Source organism: Triturus cristatus, chromosome 8 (assembly GCF_964204655.1).
Source record: "Triturus cristatus chromosome 8, aTriCri1.1, whole genome shotgun sequence".
Classification (NCBI taxonomy): Eukaryota; Metazoa; Chordata; class Amphibia; order Caudata; family Salamandridae; genus Triturus; species Triturus cristatus.
The window spans coordinates 808,916,497-808,937,130 of record NC_140591.1 but is presented as its reverse complement, the minus strand read 5'-3'; the positions used below and the strand labels follow the sequence as shown (position 1 = coordinate 808,937,130).

The window sequence follows — 20,634 nt, the reverse complement described above, 5'->3', positions numbered from 1 at the left end:
TTATATGTGCCTTCACAGCTTGTCGTGTTCTTCGCTCTTATTCTTCAGCTGCCTCCATTTTTTTAGGTCTCGGCTGCGAAGGCTGCGCTTGCGCAGTCTCGCTCCGAGATTTAATGACTTTGAGAAGAGGGGCTTGCACCCGCCCCTCTATTCTCCTGTTCTCCATTGGCTGGCCTCTTAAATGCTGGCCAGCCACTGGAGAAGAGGTCCAGTCACTCCGTTGAAGCCCCGTCCTTTTCGGATCGGGGGGCGTGTTTTTTGCGAGAAGTCTCAGGGAGGAGACAACAGCAAAACACGCCCCCAAATCCGAAAAGGACGAGGCGTTTCTCCGAGGCATTTTCTGCTGTGCCTCGGAGAAAGGCGGTGGTGTCCCGGCGTTGCTCCCTCACCTGATCTCCTTCGTCATCAACGATATCGTCATCTCAGATCTTCAGCTCCGCTGGAATCCCTTTCACAGAGGAGCACGTGTCTCCGGCGAGGGTACAATGTTCCACCGGTGCAGGGCAGGAAGTGGTTTCTGTAACCCAGAAGGGAAATGCTCGCTCGAAACAGGAAAATGGAACTTGAGTACTTTCCATGACATGGGTTAAAAAGACCTCAGTTCATGGTTGGAAAAAAAACAGTACGAGACCAGACAACGAAAAAAGAATTTGAATGTCTAACCTTACACTACCGATACAACCACAAACACCCCTCTTCATGAAGAGAAATGGTGCAAGCCCAGGGCAGACATTAGCTGCTCTCTTCATTCGGGCAGGCTTCGTTCACAAAGGGGCCTAGGGGCGGACAGGGCAGACCGGGGCAGATTACAGAGCAGGGGGGGGCTGCCCGGGCAGATGACGGAACAAACGTGGCAGATTATTGAAGGCAAGTGGCAGCCTGGGGCAGATTACAAAACACGATGTGCACTGGTGCAAAAAAAAAAAACAAAAAAAAAACAACAGCATAAATTCATTTGCACCATGGTTGCGGAATTTTCCCCAGTGCATGTCGGGACCATTCTCGGAGGGCATGGCAGCAGTAGAGCCCTCTCTTTCACAAGCACAACGCTTTCTTCAAAGTTTGTCCCCGAACTGCACTAATTCTTTCCCGCGGTTAAATGAAGGTGCAAACAGCGAACAGCCATGTTACTTTTCATTTTTTTAACCTTCAGGTTTGCCCTGGTTCAACGAGTGCGTCCTGAAATCTGCTGCAGCAGAATATATAGGCTGATCCTGAATTACACAAGCAGCAACAATGGTGAACATAACGCTGCCCCCTCTTCAACCCCTGGGCGAAGTGTAGGGCACTGGCTTTCAGCCTCTACTATTAAACGAAATGTTATTCGGGACAATTTACTATCTTTGTGTGCATCAAACTAACTGTAGATTACAAAGAAATACGGAAAATATATAGCGTGCTGGCAACAAATGCCCGCTCCCCCCCACCCCCTCCACTGTGAAATTCTGGTGGTATAGTCCAGTCTCCAAAGACCCCCCTCTCCCCCAAATGCCCAGTATGGTTCAAGGTACACAGGCGCGCAACACCCATTGGACTCAAAGGGCTTCAGCCCCCCCCGTCGTGTGTGGCAGCCCGGGACGAGACACCTTCCCGGGCAAAAAAGCAGCCGCACCCGAGCACTTCACAGGTCTTTAAAAGACCATTTGCATGTTAATGAGGCCTCGCTGTTGTTTCACCCCTCCTAAGAGCCCCTGCAGCTCCACTCTGCCTATTGCTTAAAGTTCAGCCCCCCCCCGAAATATTTGCTCAGCCCCCCCCCCCCCCCCCGAAATGTGGCTCTAGTTGCGCCTCTGAAGGTACAACACGTCATGATGGACACACCTCGCTGTTCTAACCGCCTGATTACTGTGACCAAGGCAAGGTCGCGGACAGGGACGGCCTCCTCATGGCTGTTTATCACGGGCCCCGGGCTTTGAGGGCCCTCGCACCCCAGATACACACGTAGTCACATACATGCATCGGGCGGCTACCCCTGCTATTATTCTCCTGGCGAACCTTTGAGGCTTGTCTGGTCTACTTTGTCTGTCGCGCACAAACAAAAAGTTGAGGTGCATTCCCTCAATCTCGCTGGATTAGATAACTCGGGCACCTGCAGTATGCAGCCTGCACACAGCTCGCTGCAGCGGATACACCCCTACCACCGTACTGCACCACTGCTTGGCACTGGACAGACTTTATTTACAAATGGCTAGAAATTCAATGACGTTTTCGCAAAAGTAATAAAGTTTGAAAGGCCTTCAATTGAAACGAGTTGAACATTGTGTTTTTAGGTCTCGGCTGTGAAGGCTGCGCTTGGTTGGTCTGTATAATCGGGGCCTTGTAAGCGTGGCGCTCTGATACTGCAGCATATCTTATCCATAGCGACCGTAGAATAGGCAAACCAGTGTTCAAAATGAGCCACTAGAACCTGCGTATTGTGCATTTCCATGTTCCTGCGCTGGATCGCAGAGCCCTCACGTCGAAGGGTGCGGTGCATCCCACTGCCAATAACATGTGGGTGTGCACAGAAACATGCATCGTAACGCCTGGAGCCACCCAGGCTGTGCTAGCAGTCCCCTCCCACAAACTGTAACCCGACAAAGTTATTCCCACGCAGCACTCTTTGTGGCCATTGGAACTGGTTGCAAATGTCATTGCCATTTTCCGATACTCAGCGGCCATTTCCATTTAAAAATACAAGGTAACAGCGGTTACCTTACATTTGTTTATAATCTGTGAGACCTCCTGCGATTGCTGATATGTGAGGTCCTGTTTTGGTCTAAAAGAAACTGGTTTTATGGCTGTCACATGGGGTTGAAAAACAAACACTTTTGTGCCATGTCTGCAACAGACTCCAATACATCACCCACGCTAAAAATAAATTAAAGAAAACTTATTTCAAAAAATGGATTAAGAATTATTTAGGGTCTTCAGAGCAAAAGCAAAGCTGGCTCTATCAGGGAAAATATACAATGACTAATGCTTTACAGGTAATTCCATTTGTATCTGCCACCCTGCAGGGTGGAGGGTGACGTCACACCACATTTGAAGCAGTCCCTGCTCGCTGGCCGCGTGTGCACGCTCACGTGACCGTTGTGCCCAAAACCTGACAGGCCCGGGTGAGTACGGGCACACTCCTCAGGCCTGGAGAAGTTCCGGTACTCAGAAGAACAAGCATTTACAATGCAATGGTCTCGGCATTGGTAAAGTTAGAGCTATTGGCATTGCTCATGACAATGCCGTTTCTTTACATGTTTTAAAAAAAAAAACAAACAAAAATAATGTCATGAGCAATGCCAATAGCTCTAACTTTACCAATGCCGAGACCATTGCATTGTAAATGCTTGTTATTTGTTAGCTTTTGGTTGTGGATGGACGCATGGCGATGGCTACTTTTTCAATTTACCACCAACTTGTGTGATTAAGAAGAATATAAGCTGTGCACCAATACCCATTCGAGGGCCACAGGCCATTAAAGGGTTATTGGAGAGAATGTGGTGGGGGGGACCATAGTGTTTGGAGCCATTTACTACTAGGGTACGACCGTACGACCTACTATGGAGCCGCACACTGAGCCAAGTTCACCCCTACTGCAGCTGACCATTCAGGCAGTAAGGGCTAGCAGTCCCCGGCATCTCAGGACAGTAGTGTGGGGGGCAGAGACTGCAAAGTCCAGACCAGTCCTTTTCTTTTACACCTTGCTGCTGAGGATATTACACCCGTAGTGCCAAGCCCTTTTTTGAAGTTTGAGGAGGCTAGCATGGTCCATGGGTTGTTCCGTTCCCATCGAGTGAACTAGGCCAGCCACACACAAGTTGGGTATTGTGTTTCTCAGGAGAAGTGTGGGAATGCTAAAAGGTAGAAACTATGTGGATCCATGTGGATTCCATAAGCTTCCCTCAGATTAAAATGTGAGGAAAATGTGTGGTTTTAGCCAAAGATTGAGATCTTCAAGGCATTCTGGGTAAGAAAACAGAGGAATCCATGCAAGTCACACCACCCTGAAATGCCCGACTGTCCAATTTTCAGGAATGTCTGGGTTCAGTAGGTTTCCCTGGGTGGCATCCAAGCTTGAACCTGAACGTTGCATCCAATCAGCATTACAAGTAAGAGGAAAGTTGGATTTACCCCCACTTTGCCAGGTCATATGTCAAAACTATGCCCAAAGGAATCCAAATTTCCTCTCGCTGACGATGGGGATAGGGATGTTTTGGTGCCCCAGGCAGGCAGAAAGAATGTGGGGGTGCTAGGGAAGCTCTGCGCCCCAGGCAGGGTAGAAAGACTGTGGGGTTGCTACGGGTGGGGGATAGGCTAAACGTCCAGGCAGCAAGACCACACCCCTAATTTGTTTCTTTAAAAACGTATATTATACACACCTGGTGTCTATTAGGCTTTTGGCACCCCACTCCCCTGGCCCCTCCCCCGCCAGAATTGTCCTAAATCCCCCAATCTGATCCCTTGATGGGAGGTGGAAGAAAGAATGCTGGCCCGTCCCCAGCCTGATGCCTGGGCAGGCCTCCCACTCCCCCCACTCTACTTCTTTGTTCTAACCCCGGGGGAGGGTGACTGGGTGTGAACACGCCCTATCTGGCCTACAACCAGGAGGGCTGGCACCCCTAAACAAACAAAAACTGTACCTTATAAAATGTCCTATTACCTAGTGAATTTTCTGTCACCTTGGAAGTGTGGAGGCAGGGGGAATGTGCCCAGGGTCAGGTGAAGCAAAGCCCCATGCACCTTTGTGTCCCTCCCCTGGCAGAAAAAAGTCTCTGGTGACTAGTGGAGTACAGCCTTGCTTGGGGACCGCCTGCACAGAGCTATAACAAAGCAGGGATCCACAGGGGAGGGAACATTGTCCCCTTTCCAATGCTGCCTTTCTGGTGTTGATCTGTGCTCAAGTAATACCCTCTGAACCGATCAAAAGAGAAAACAGACTGCGCCATTAGCTCTGTCTGCTTTCACTTTTGTTTCACTGTGATGTAGGCACACTGTGCGCGCTGCTTATCACAGCAAAACAAAAGAAGTCAAATTCAGGACTTGAGGGAAGCTCTTGAATCGCATCCTGGCTTTGATTTAAAAAAATCAAATGTTTCTGGTGTTATCACCAGAAACAGTGTCTTTTCAGTATGGTGGTCAACCACTGCACTAAAATGGTTAAGACATGAGAAGTACTATATAATAAGGTACTGGGCTGCACACTATGGGGTATATGGGGCATACTATGCAGAGAAACCAAAAGTTTTAGATTTAAGCGCAGGTGCAGTCTTACTAGGATGAAGTGCGGCAGTTTTTCTATGTTTTGTGACTGGTAGGCCAGTCCATAATCTTTGATTATGCAGTTCTTGGACTAGCGAAGACTGCATTCGCTATGCAAAGGCACTCTGGACAGGTGGTTCCAGCACTCATGGAGGGGAGCTCCTTTCCTACAATACATGGAGCTGGACCTCGGACTGGCACTAAGGGAGCACGGTCTCCTCTGTGGAGGTTACAGGAGCAGCAGCTCAGGATGATCATTGGTCAGAACAACTCAGTCTTTGGTTGGGCAGGGAAGACAGGTTGGATCTGGACACAATCCCTTTGCAATCTGCTTCTTTTGGACCGCTGCTCTACCTAGACTTGGTGATTGGGCTTTTCCTATATTGTGTAGACTGTTCTTGTGAGAAAAGGCGCTCCCTCCTGCTCTCTCAATAGGCATGAGGGTTCCCAGGTAGGCTTACAAGCTCTCCGAGTACTCTGTGGAGTACAGCCATCCATGGTCAGTGAAACAACTTGGACCTGGAACTCAAGTGCTCACGTTTGTGTCCACCTTTATACATTGTTTTCAGGCAGGGGATCCACAGCCTGCAGTTCAGGAACCAGCATGGGATGGATCTCTTTCATAAATTCATCTTCCTTCTATAGTGAAGACCAATTCATTGTGTAAAGTGAAGGCTCTTACAGCAGGTAGTGATGATCCTGGCCTAAATCAAGGGAACCAGAACAGAAGGGTATGAAAAGTGATGCTCTGCACCTACATCTCATCAGCATCCTTGAAAGAGTCACTCAAGGGAAGACAAAAAGCCCAGGCCATGCCTAGAAACGTCTTCTACTTTAACAACTGAATCTGCTGATACACCCAGATATCCCCACCATCAACCAAGGAAGGACTAATCTGCAATCTTCTGCAAAATAAGTAATAAAATCTCTTAAGGCAGCTCTGTCTTCGTTACTCCACAATTGACTGTCTGCAGTACCACCCTCAAACTTAGGGGAAAAAACACTACACTTCTACTGTCTGGGGAGGCTGTATCACAATCTTAACTTTGAGCAGCCTCAAAGCCAGGAGCAATCCAAAATGGAAACCCCTGGCTGCCGTTCTCCTACACTCAAACATGGAGTATTTCTACCAGGCACTCTATGCACAACAAGCACTCAACTTAAATATGAGGATGTTAACTCAGGGTATGGGTATGACACGCAAGTAGACCTTTACATGAGTAGCTCCTGTAAGCATTGCAGTCTCACCTGGACCTCTACGGGTCTAACCATACAGTATAGATTCAAAATGGTAGCTACCACCACTGCTCACTGTATATGTCTCAGAAACACAGGCAGAAGTCTCTTGCCACCTAGGGTATATGCTTTTGGCATCCCTCCTTAACCTTCGTGTCAGGCGCTAGTTCCCACCGTCAGTTTTGGGCCTGGGATTCAGCACACATGCAGGATTTCATTTGTGCTGGGCTAAAAGAAAATCCAGATGCCAGATTCACTTGCAGTCTGTTGACTCAAGGTAAGGGTGCATATCTATTTACCATGCAGGTAAAACTTCTGTCCCAACAATGGAAACCTCATTAGCTTTCTGGTTATGGAGCAAGGAGTGGATGTTAGTGTCTTCAGATTACTTGATGGTAATCTTAATGACCACCTGTTGTCGTAGTTTTCAAAGTAGAAGCCCATTTAAGAACAACTCTGTATTAGTATAGTATCTAGTAACCGCTCTTTCAAGTCTAACATCAAGATCTTACTCTTGAACATATCCCTCCGGTCTCACTATGAGTCTGTACTACCTGAGCTCTACCCAAGAGCCACACTGTGTACAATTTCCCTCCTTAAATCTCCTCACCCACCTTAATTTATGATGTATTACTTCTTAACACACACCAACAGTTTAATTTCAAGACATTTTATAACTGAATCATCTGCCTCGTACTCTTGGCCCAAACACTCGCTTCTTACCCGCGAGCCCCATATCATGACCTTTAAATCTTAAGCAGACTGTCTTGTCTAATATTTAAACTTTTTACTCCTACGTCCAAAATCACCCCGTCTAATCACATACTGAAAGATTAAGTCTGAGCCACCTAGTTTGAAGCCCCTTGCAGTCAACCCTCATAGCCTGATACTCCTGAGCCTACACCTGGAGTTTCATAGCTCCGGCTCACTGCACCCAGTTGCTCATGGGTCCATCTCTCTGGTCGAAAGGCCTTACACCTGGCCCATCCTGCACCACCACTCATATGAAAATCTCCTTTTTCTGGGCCATCCCTCTGACCCAATCTATTTACATGTTGGGTAATGCTGATTTTACTGGGCAGAGCATGTGCCAATTACTTAGCATTTTGGACCAATGGTGACCCTAAGTGTGCAACCTAAGACTCCTAGATTAGGAGTTTTCCCTTGCAGTGGTGCGGAGTTCTTGTGATCCTCTAATATTACTTGTTCATTTGTACTCAGGGGGGGTTTATGCTGCAAATAGGATATGTAGAACCGTCTACCCTATTTCCACAGTTTGTCATATTTATTTTATAGCAGTGTGTTGCCAGGCTTGCTATGAACTACCTCTTCCCACATTAGTGTGTGCCTTGTCACAGTGTAAGTGTACTTACTTCATATCATTATGTTAGCGTTTTGCATGTTCCTGTTTACATGTAGTTCCTGTTCTGGCATACATTAATTCATAAATCCTATGTTGGAATAGTACCAGAACCCTCCTCAGAAGGTTACAGAGGTTAAATCCTTTTGCTGCCTCTCCATAACAGATTTAAGTACAGAGCCCAACTAGTCTATTTTCTTGAGATCGCAGAGCTTCTAGAAAGAACAGGACATCAAAAGGGTAAAAGAACCCAGAGTATGCTGAAGGACACGATCTTTAACTTTCCAATGTTATGGATGCCAGTTCCCTAGGTCTTATTGAATAGCCAGAGAGTTTTGGGAATGCATTAGGTGTCACAGAAATCTGCAAATATAACCCCAGAAATTCTGGGAGAACATAAATCCGTAGCTTCAAGTTGTGCATGGCAAGGGAAAGCCAATCCCCACAACTCATCTTCCCTTGTATCAGGCCATCTCTGAAATTATCCCTGGACCAGCTTCAATGACATGTGTTCTGGTCTCTGAGGCATCAGGAATTTTTAGACCAAAGACCACAAAACCTAATCAGAAGCAAAGTGCCAGAGAGACTGGAGATGCCTTTCAAGATGTGAGAGAAAGAACGCTTGCAAGGGCACGGATCTGGGCGCACCTTCAAAATGTTAATCTAAATCTTTGCAATCGTTATAATAAACAGACATACAGAACAAGCAGACAGGGTTGGAAGAGACTGCATCACAGGTCTAAAACAGATGGCTGTGAGGTGACAAGCGATATGGAAGAGGGGTAGAAAAGGGGAGCACACAGGAAGTTACATGAACAACTATGACTGGGATTTATCAGGGTGGAGTAGGACTATGTTTCTGTCCCTGGAGGTGTCAGGGCATTATGTTCTGATGTGCTGTCTGAATCTAGAGAGTGTTTTATCACTATTAGTGTAGTATGCCTTTGTTAAAACCCTTGTTTGTGCCTTCATAGTTGATTGTTTATTCACGCTCTCATTCTCCATATGTGCTATGTTCAACAAACTGCCTGTTTCTGATTGGGAGATATCACCACGGCTTTCTCCAAGGTGGAAGGGGGCGGGGAAGACACTCCATTCTAACCTATGAATGTATGGGGAAACAGCCACTACAACGCAGACATCACATCGCGATGCCATTACAACACAGTTGTTACAACAACCGCGTTGTTACCACGCAATGCCATTCCTACACAAGTCATTACCATGACTTGCAGTAGATGGCTTGCTAACATTAGAAATAGTATAGTTTCCTATTCCAACACCTTCCCTACTGTTACGTAGGTTGGAGTTGGAATAGTAAATTATACATTTCTAATGTAAGCACGCCATCTACTGCAAGTCGATGTAATGGCTTTGCGTGGTAACAAGGCGTTGTAACGAGTCATATTCAATGTCTGAGTGTTGCATGCTATGTCGGCTATTGGATTTTTGTTGGGAGTGTTTTGCGTATGTGGCGGTGCCTTCGGGTTCCTTAATGATACTCTCATTGTGGGTGATGTCGAGATTGGGTAGAATTGGTATGCAGTGGTGTGCCCTTTGGAACAAAGCGACACATTTCAATGCCATAGTGCCTCTCTTTCCTTTACATGGCCTTTTACACTTCAAGAAATCTGGGGTGTTCTTCCGCATGGGAATGTGGGGAGGTGCCTTTGTTTCTGCTGGGTGCAAGTATGGATCTGTTGAACCATGTGCTTAGTCAAGATTTCAGTTTGCTTAAATGAATAGCTCCTTTTAGTTGGAGTTTTCTTAACAAGAGTTTGAATCAGTATGAGATATTCATGAGATTTTGCCAAATGCTATCATTCCTTCATAGCATGCTGTTTGAGTAGACCAAATATTTCTATCAAAGACGTGAAGGATGACTGACTCATAATAAATATAAATCATTAATAAAATTCTTTTATAAATGAAACATTGTTAATTGAATCATTAAATAAAATAATGACATTAAAACAAAGTATTAAACTATGTTTCTATATTTTATAATTAAAATGATCAACAAATCAGCACCTAATTAAAAACAAAACAAAGTTTACATAATTAGCAACTAATTTTAATAGCTTAAATTCATTATTAAAAAACAATTTATATTTAAATATAATTTTCTACTCATATCCCCGAAAAGCCCAACAACCCACTACTATATTGAAAATTACTAATTACATTTACAAATATCAAAATTACACAATAAAAATTACAACCATTACTAAAATAATAAAAACAATCAACGCGCAAAATTAATTACCAACTATTTAACAATTTTTTTTTTTAAATAAACAGCAATTTATATTTCAAGTAACTTCCCACACTAATCCACTAAAACACAACCACCTAATACTAAATGAAAAGCTACTAATTAAAATAAATTAAAATCACACATTAAAAATGACAAACTATACTAAAATAGCAATAAAATAATTTACACAACTACCAATTTACATAAAAATGACTTCGAAATAAAAAGCAATCATTTATATTTTATATTTACTTCTCACCCTAATTCCCTAAAAACCAAACAACCCGCTACTAAATTAAACAATACTACATTTTAAGAAAATAGTTTTCATATTACAAGTTACAACTTATACTAATAAAATAAAAAACACATACTAACACCTAATATTAATTGATTAACCGATATACATATTGAAAGTAATAAAAACTACATTTCATAAACTGTAAAGAAAACTTATACAACAGCATTTTTTAAAAAACTATACACCTAAAAACACACAATTTTATTGCATCACAATATTTTGTTTCTTCTGTAATTTGGGGGCATACCAGTTGATTTAATAGAAAATCCAAGTCATATTCTAGAATTAAGAAGCATAACAGCTAGGCTTTTGGCAGAAATTGTCTTTGCAGTGCCTATAAACATGAATGGTAGGTTTCATCACTACAAGGTTTTAAATCAAATTTTCTCGAACTTTTCTCTGGTCTCAGCCCCTTTTCCTTAAGCAACCCAAGTAAACAGTCATCACCCATCTCTTTTACTGAGATGGTTATGATTTAGAATTAATTAATCTGGCTTGTAGGAAGGTGGAATCTGACTATATGGTTACCCCCAACTTTTTTCCTGATATTTGAATGGTTTTGACTAGTCTGGCTGGGATCCTGCTATCCAGGACCCCAGCCTATCTGCTTCCTCTCTAAACTGATGTGAGTACCCTAGGTACATCCCAATTGGATACTGAGTACACCCTATCAGCCCCTTGTAGATGGTACCCTAGGTACCCAGGGCATGGGTCCCTCAGAGGCCTACCAGGGGCTGCAGCACTTATTGTGCCACCCCTGGGACAGCCATACAAACTGACACCACCAGACCACTACTGTAGTCTGGGTAAGGTGGTGCTTGCACCCCTTAGAGGGATATAGGTATCCTGTATCCCACTTAATACAACACATATATCTCCATAGGTCACTCCTAAGGCAGGCCTTGCTAATCCTACAAGGCAGGGTGCTGAGATATGTGTGAGGGGGAACCCCTACCTGAGTAGGGCCGCTCTGCAACCTTCATAAAACTATTGCTGGGTTGTTTGTAGTGCAGCCATACCATATACTCTTGACCGCATTACAAGTAATCGCGATAGCGTGATAACTTGAGTGGCTGCACAGAACCATGTCGTGTTTGATGTCAAACATGTAGGAATCATACCCCCAATCCAACCATGGGAGTGAGGGCATGATTCCCCCCTGCTAGAGGGGTGATAGGGTAAAAGTGGCAGATTTTAGACACCAATTTAAAAGTGCACACGTAGTACAAAATGGATGCTACCCGCCACCCACACGACTCTGGCTGCCTGTTGCTGGGCAGAACTCCAGCCACAGCAGCTGGACAATAGGGATCTTGTTGCAGGGAGGTGCTCCCACCACCCCAGACAGACTATGTGGATTGGAACTGGGTGGGTGCACCATAGGATGTCTTTCAGACTTGCACGTAGGCTTCTCCAGTGCCTACTTCTGCATACACCGCCTCAAACCCGTTCAGGCGCATCCTGTTCCCTGCCCAGGCGGGAAACCACACATAGGGGAGAGGGTGTAGCCACCCTTTCCCGCCTGAACTCTCATTGGTGGGCTGGATCTGGACACTCCCCTAATCTTTGGATAAAGGTGAATACAGGGTCCCCAGAGCCTCAGATTATTCTTGGACTTTACAGACTTGAACTTCGACTTTCTGCCGCCAAGCTGAATGAAGAAATCTCCCTTGGGGTAAAGGAGTTACCCCCCCTGCTTGGCAGGCACCTGAAACACTGCAAGTGACCCGGTTGGAACTTCGCTGCTCCTACGGACATCGACGACTCCTACCTACCTTGAGGTGGGTTTCCAAGCATCCCAGAGGCCAGTGAGTGTGCACAGCAAAGCTCAGCACCGTGGACCCCGTGGGTGCCGAGATCCCCAATACCCCAGGACACCGGCCACCTCTTGCACAGCACACGAACCCGACGAGTGGGGAAGTTGTGCTTTGGCCCATTTTTGAGCCAACCTCTCAGCATCATCTGTGCCAAAGATCGATGCCCTAGCCTGCTCCGGCGACCTGTGGGAGCATCTTTACGTACGCCAAATTGCTGCCTCCCGCGGTCCCTTGTCTCTCGACTGGTGGGCCCTGGCGGAGGTCAATCTTCACTTCCAAGAGTTCCCCTGGTTGCTCCAGGCCTGCTCTTCAGTCTCCTCGCTGGAGACCTCGCTCAGACCTTGTGGGTCTGCACCAGTAGCTGTTTTGTGATTCTTGCGTGGGTTGCGGTTGCCAAGGCTTAGTGGATCCAATCCGGACACTAACTCCGCAGCGACCCTCATCCTTCGTGGGACAGTCGCCCTCCAGAAGCTGGCCTTCCTTGAAGCCTCCTGGACCCTGTGGCTGACAATCCAAGCTACCCCTCTTCCACCTGGAAGCACCTGACATTGAAAGGGCTCTATCTCCTGAGCCCCCTGGTCACTGTGCCGTGACCCAGACAATGTCCCCTCTGCTTTCAGGTCCTTCTCTTCAAGATCTACATCTTCAATCTTCACGACATCGACAACGCTTCTTGCTAGCAGCAGTTCTTCACGTTTTGCCATTGAAAATTAGCCCGCGACCCGACATCGAAAACGACATATGCACCCGGCTTCCCTGGGGCAGGTAACAGTGGTACCTCGGTACTCTCGTGGGTGTGGGCCCTTCAAAAGCTTAACTCTAAACTCTTGAACTTGAACTCCTGCTAGAAGTGTTTTTAATCTTGAAAAATCAACCGTGACATTCTCCATTGGCTTTAATAGAGATCCCGACAGTAACTTATACCACTGCACGCGTCTCCCATGGGTCCCCTTCCTCACTACCTTGGGTGGTTTCACAAGGGGCCAGCGACCCTAAATGCCCTAGGCATTGTCTGTAGAATTGTCGTGGTTCTTAGATCACTTTTTTAATATATGGTTTGGTCCCCCCCTGGGGCCCTATGATTCCAGTGCTATTTATTGTAACTATCAATGCTTGTTTGAATTGTATCTTTACCTCCAGCCTCATAAAGAGACTAGTGGGATTATTCTTAGAATAAATACATATATTTTATATATATACCTGTGTGGACTACTCTTTCATTTGGTTATTCAAGAGGTTATCTATGGTAAAACAATAAGCTTAACACTCCTTCAAGACTTAGCCTGAAGGCTGCTCTCCACAGCTACCACTAGGATAGCTTTCTTTAAAGGTTGTCTTTTAACCTATCACCTTAAGAGTCGAATTGGACTGGTGCAAGGTGTCCCCTATAACTAGTGGACAGCATATGCCAGGCCAACTTCTCACATGGCTCCACCAAGCGACCCGTTCAGAGTTTAGCTATGGGAGTTCTCTACAGATCTGACCACCTCCATTCTTCAAAAGTCATAATCCCGAGGTATGTGCCATTTACAGTGGACAATTCCATACAGAGCTGTGTGGTCCAGTCCAGTGGTTCTTAACCTTTTGACTCCGTGGACCCCCGTTTAATCATTACAGGAACCAAGGGACACCCACTGAATCATTACTAAAAATCTGGGACCCCTACTGAGTTAATTTTGGAAACTAGGGATTTCAGCCTAAGCATTTTCGATGATTTGAACCATAAAACAATACACAGAAAATACAGAAATAAGCATTTGTCAAACAAAAACACAAATTAAAACAAAATGTTATTTAATTCACAAATATTTTTCAAACATAATTTTAACTGGAAGGTTGGAACTTTTCCAAGTTCAACTGAGGCCACTCATCTCTTTGATGCACTTGCACTGCTCCCACAAATCAATTTGAGGATAGTAGAATCAGTTTTAGCCTCCAATTTCGAATCCCTTCAAAGCATTTTAAAATTTTCAATTGTACATTTTGCTTCTTTATTTATATACACTTTAATAATCAGAAAATCAGTTAATCTTAACAAAGTAGTTGCAGACCCACTGAGTGGGGTTCGTGGATCCGTAGGGATCCCCGGACCACAGGTTAAGAACCACTGGTCTAGTCGAACAGATTAATTTTGGTACTTTTGATCACTGGCATTCATGGATACTATTTTATGGGAAGGGTCTGGAGAAATAACACAATCTTATTCTGGAGAATGAAGTTTTCCTTGAGCAACAGTGAAGTCACATGCTGTGATGCCTGGTGGCCCTTTTCTAAGGCAGTGATACTCCAATAGCCTGTTTTCTGTGTGGCAAGCCACTTACTGTGGCAACATTTGACGTGTTTTTCTCTCCTGGGTCACCATCCCTTCTCTGGTTCAGTCTTCTGTTGTGCAAAGCCACTCACTCCACTGCACTGCCTGCTGAGGCACAGGAGAGGTAAGGATGCAGAGGAAGAATGGAAAACGTGAAAACGGAGAAAAGGAAAGATTGTCTGACTAATAACTGGGCAAGAGAATGTTAGACACACATTGAGAACGAGAGAGAAGCACTTTCAGGCAGCAAGAGATAGAGAAGCACTACATGGGAGAGAAAGACAAAGAGTGAGTAACTGCAAGAAAGAGAATAAGAGTGAATCACAGGGTGAGAGTCCGACTTAGTGAGACAGGGACCTAAACTGAAATAAGTTCTACCCTGGGTTGAAACAGAGTGAGAGTGAGAGCCACAATGAGATGAATATAGTGGGAGCGACAGCAAGGCAGAAAAGTAGGAGTGAGAGGAAGACAGACAGACTAGGATAATGGGTATTAAATAAAATGCAGAAACTGAATAGCAATTACTGGGAGCTACACATACGTTGCGGTGAATATTAATGTCCACTTTACCTGTTGTTCAACATGATGGTGCTCTTATAAACTTTTCCCAGGTCACTCTAAACTGTCCATGTATGTTGCTGGCCAGATCTCTTTCGGGCCTAGTGGATGCAGGCTACAGATGTCGCTGGACATGAGGATGCTAGCTGGACATGTTGACTCGCAAGTGGAAGATGAACACACATGTTGACGGGCAAGTATAGGCTGCCACTGCTTATTACTGGGAATGCGGAGTCTTGGATTACCATCTGCTAGGTAGGGAATGGGCGTACATGTCCCAGTCACTGAACATATTTACACTTCCCATACATACCGATGGTAATTTGGAGTCGTTTATAAACGTTGCTGGCCATGCAGAGACAAGCTTTGTGTGCTGCTGAAAATGTGGAGGAAGGCCACACCGAAGGTTGGGTATCTTTAGGTAGGCCAAACCAGTTAACGATGATTTGGGAGCTGTTGCTAGGAAGATCGAAATATGTACTTTACTGAGCAAACGCAGACAGTGCCCAAGTCACTTCCACAAAGGTATAGTTAAGACTTCAGCCCTGACGAGTTTAACAGGCTCACCTACCATTGAAACTACTAACCAGTTGCTAAAAGACTACCACACACACACACTAATGAATCACTAAATAATATTTCTAAGCCATCCTTTAGGCTGCTTATGCGATTCCCTAATGGCTTCTGTTAGAGTTGCTACAACAGCTGCCCTCCAATCTTAACCCACTCATAACTCCTCAAACTATCTTATCCCTGAAATGTTTCCTGTCCCCGCCACAGTTTATTATGCATCTCGACTTTATCATGTTCACACACTTCTGTAAAATGTTCTAATATCCCCAACACAAATATCTATACAAGTATGAAAAAAACTCAGTTGCCGTTTCAGACAGGCTAGTGTGCAGTCCTTCCACACGTGTTCTGAAGGCTGTCTGTGTGTGCTGGTTTCTGTCCTAGAGTCGTGTGCAGTCCTTCCACACGCCTTCTGAAGGCTGTCTGTGTGTGCTGGTTTCTGTCCTAGAGTCGTGTGCAGTCCTTCCACACACCTTCTGAAGGCTGTGTGCGCTGGTTTCTGTCCTAGAGTCGTGTGCAGTCCTTCCACACGCCTTCTGAAGGCTGTGTGTGCTGGTTTATGTCCTAGACTCTACCACTCATTCAGACAGAACGCCTGATGCTGTGTGGACTTCATACATTCCATTCCCATGTGTTCATTTATTGTGACTAACCACAATAAGTGTGCTTCTGTTGGAAGCCATCTGACATAACCTCCGGCGCACAATATATAATTACACTGTAAAGTGAGGTACAGTCTATAAAGTTGCAAATCGCCCCTAGAAGAAAAAAAGCTACCATTTGTGACTGACTCTAGTAATGAGTCTGCAGGTACCTCACAAAAACAGTATGTGCTGGTGCTATATTTGTGGGTATGCACAGAAGGCACTATAGAAATAAAACGTATCGCAGACAACTGACCGAATATTTTAACTTTTCCCACACGCACTGAATATTTTAACTTTTCCCACAGGCACTGACTGCTCTTAGCAAGCTGGTTGGAAGCAAAGGACTGCAGTTGAGGATTTTCGACTCGGGGTTCAGCTCAAGGGAGCTCAGTTACTTTTAACCACCAAAGGAAACACCAGCAAATGAGTCAACTCAAACATCAACATTGGACACACAAAGCTGGCAATTACTGCGGAGGCTTCTTAATGAAAATGTATTGTTTTAGCCCTACCCCATTCAAGCTTTTTGAAAAGAGCGCCCAGGGTGGATTGAAGGTCAGGGCTATGACTAATGCAAATTTTAAGTCCTACTCACAAAACCCTCTTCACTCTGATCTCTCCAAAAGACAACGGTAAAACGCAGCAAAAAAAGCCATTACAGGAGGACAAAAAAGCATTATGTTAAGAAGCAGGGCTATTTGTTTTGCATGTGCATCTGAAAGGGTATTCTAAAAATGCAAAAAGGGACAACGTAAGGAATGACCTTTATGATGTGCTATATTCAAGGAGGTATAGGTTGCCAGAGAAAAGACCACCAAATCCAGGTAGTCAATACGCTATGCAAGCGTTTTGAACGTGTTCTAAAACTGCAAAGAAAGGTCATTTATAAAGGACCACACAAAATGTTGCAGTTCATACCGGCGATAGGAATTCCACGACTTTAAGAGCATGTGTGTGTGTCATGCTGTCAAGCTGGATGAAATCGAGAACTCAAATTAGATAAAACTCGAACTATACAGCAGAAAAGAATTATTTGAGAAGCTGAAATTATCTTTTCATTAAGTCTACAAACCAGAAATGGCTAACCTATAATGTTATGGTAACTGGACGCCGCTATTATAACACTTGGATTAAGTCATAACAAACCACCCTTAAACCAAATATTTCATAATGTATGCAGAGTAAAATTAGAATTCGTACGAACTGGAAGTCATAGGTCGAACAGCCTACTCTTAATGAAAATGACAAATGTTTGTGTTAAAAAAATAAATAATTAATCCATCGTCTCAATTTTCAAACGGTTGTTCAGATATTTTTAAGTAGCATTCAAATAGCTGTCCCTAAATGATGCACAGGAAGTGTGTCAGGAAGTGTGTCGTAAAGTGCACAAACACCCTAAAACCCTGCAATAAATGGGAAGCTGCAACATTATTTTCTTTGATTCAGAAAAATAGCTAAACATCTACGCAACAGCAGTACAGGAAGGAAGTGGTCCTACTTACAGCAGCCGAATCAACGTCACTGTGCACGGCAACTGTCTTAATACCCATCTTCTTGCATGTTTTCATAACCTGTTCGAATCGAAAAGAAAAACATACATATATAGGATGCAGTTATGGACCATCATGTACTTCACAGAAAACGTTCCGCAGAGGCAACCATTTGAAAGCAACATTAATAAGCGTTACACCAAAGAAATAGTGAGGACTTTGAAAAGAATGCAGAATAACCGGACTGCTCTTTGCACATTAGCATTGTCAAATGCAATAACACCTCTCGAAGCGGGTACAGTGTTTATTCAGGGGTCTCCAACCTTTTCTGTAACTAGAGCTATTTATGTTCAATGAAAATGATCCCAAGCCACTAATATTATTAGTGTTGTAATAGTGAACATGTCAGACAAGATTATGTTAGTGGCGACTCCATGCATGATTACCAGCAGTGATCACCTCAGTGCATCATGCAGAGTTACCAGCACTAATGTAAAAAAACATTTTTTCAATTGGGAATGCCTCTACAAGGGTACTACCCAGCAGCAATAGCTGCAATGCAGCACCAGGGAATTATTACATCATTTCTCACTCAAATATAAACTTTAAATATATTTTGGAAATCCATTTTTCTCTAAACGTCAGCTTATGAGTTCTGAAGACACACATTTTCATGAATACATTAATTCAACCAAGCAAAAGCTTCTAATATAGTATGCTGTTCTGCACACTGGAGAGCTACTTGCAGGTAGGTGGAGATCAGTCAGTAGCTCACGAGCTACTCGCTTGAGGAACCTTTACACAAAAAAGGTACCAAAGTAAGCAGTAGTAAGTAAGCTGTATGTTTCTTAGATAGAACTGTGGAGCTGAGCCTGTTCTACAACGACAACCAGAGCACAAAAGAGGGGGCAATGAAGTCCTATATACCTGAGATTTGCTGGATATGAACAGATTAACTATTCTCCAATAGGCCAAGAGGCAAGAAATGGATAGGTAATACATTGGACTGCTTGCTCTCAGAATTGGTTGGTCACACACTCCGAAAAGGATAAACCTGTAACCTTGTGAAGCGGTGGTAACAACATCATGGTCAGAGGCTTACGCATTTCTGAAACAAAGTTTTTCTAGCTATTTCCGGGAAACCAGTGAGGACGTAACGCAAGGAAAACAGAAAAGTTGGTGCAGGAAGAAACATTGCCATTCTGAATCTTTGAGCAAACAGAATAGTTCTGACTGAACAATAGTAAAATAAATAAACTGCCGCTGATGGTTGAAAAATCAAAGTACTAATTAGACCATACAATCTAAAGTTATATACTGAATACAGCCAGCCACTGGTATCACAGAAGGCCTTCATAGAGGTGGAACGTGTACACTTGTTAAGGCGAGGGATATGCTGAAATCGATGTTTCACTTGGTATTTTGAATATCCTAGTAGATATACACAGACTCTTGCTAACTACTGTGAAGTTAAGGCAACATTTGATAAGGATGTAGAAGAGAGGATTTTGCTTAGAACAAAGTCCTTCAGCTACAGGTAACATCTATTTTACCAAGCTACAATTCCCAGAAACACTGGAAAACATTACTAAATTTACAACAAACCATGTCACCTACGCCATCAGTATTGGCCATTTATCTTCTACACACTTTGGCTCCTGCTAGTCCTCCTCCTTTATCTGTGATGGAGCCACACCTAACATCCAGCACCTGCCTAAGGCATGGATGTGCTAAGATTTTTCTTTTTGCAACCCAAACAAATTTGAATGAAAAACTTTGCAACTTCACAAACTTGCGAAGTTTTACACTTTCCCCAAATTTGTGCTGAAATCACAACTCGTGGGAGAATTAATGCCACAAAAGGTAAATTTGCAAAGAAAAAGCCTACTTCTATTTTCCATAATAAATCCACAAATCCTGTACTCTCAACATCTCTAAGTGGTGCACAGTAAATTCAATTCAACCATGTTACTGATGAAGAAATGTTGCAGCCCAGTTAGTCGCTCGAACACCAATTATATGGAGTCTAGCATCTATGCGGCAAACAGTTTCCAGCTTGCGGATGGAGATACGGATTTATTAAAAGTTTCTCAAATCATTTAATTACTGACACAGCTAGTGGCAAAATCAGCCTAAGCCACATTTGGCAATTAAATTGTCGCTGTTGCCCATGAGTCTTGAAAGACCCTGGCCACTGACTGAAAGGCCTGGGGTAGACCAACATCTCCAGAAACTTCTCTAGGAAACAGTACCAGCGTTGCAAGCCTCACATATTACCGCAGGATGGGGGCGCCCGTCAGATTTTTTAACATCACAATGAAATAAGATTTGAACATCCCTGCAAAGTTCGGGGTGAACTGGAAATACACTAGTGCCATCCTCCAAGGCACTATTCAGATCCAAACACCTTCTGCCTCCTTGCATGCACCGGTACTCTTTTAATTATAATCATGAAGGAGGGGCTAAGTAGTTTATCCCCACAGACCAACATTACACACACATCCAGTTCTGCCTGTGGCTGAAGAAGCTTGCGATTTTCTATTCACCACTGATTGATAGGTTGAGCATTCAATTGATGACCTCTCTGAAATACTGATAATGCCAGTCAGCAATTACAGTAGTGTGTTAAGGAAAACAAGCTCCCTTTATAGAAATACTTTTGTCCACACAGAAATATAAAAACATCTTGTTCCACTTTTACCCACATTCCCAACTAGGTTATGCCCAATGATGCATCTATCGTTTTTGATAAGTTTAATTGACAAACAAAGGAAATTACAAAGAGTGCAAAGTCACAGCGGCCTACAACCACTGCGAAACTTAAACCATAAGTTAAGAAAGGCACAGAT

General features: G+C 44.1%; 1 protein-coding gene across 1 annotated transcript in view; it reads right to left on the bottom strand.

The window, feature by feature from the left end:
* PCCA (propionyl-CoA carboxylase subunit alpha) overlaps window positions 1-20,634 on the bottom strand; it is a 2,516,110-nt gene that overhangs the window by 2,197,234 nt on the left and 298,242 nt on the right. The window contains exon 4 of the mRNA XM_085622263.1: window positions 17,798-17,866. Within this exon, the coding sequence (XP_085478389.1) occupies window positions 17,798-17,866 (69 nt within the window). The remainder of the gene's footprint in view (window positions 1-17,797; window positions 17,867-20,634) is intronic.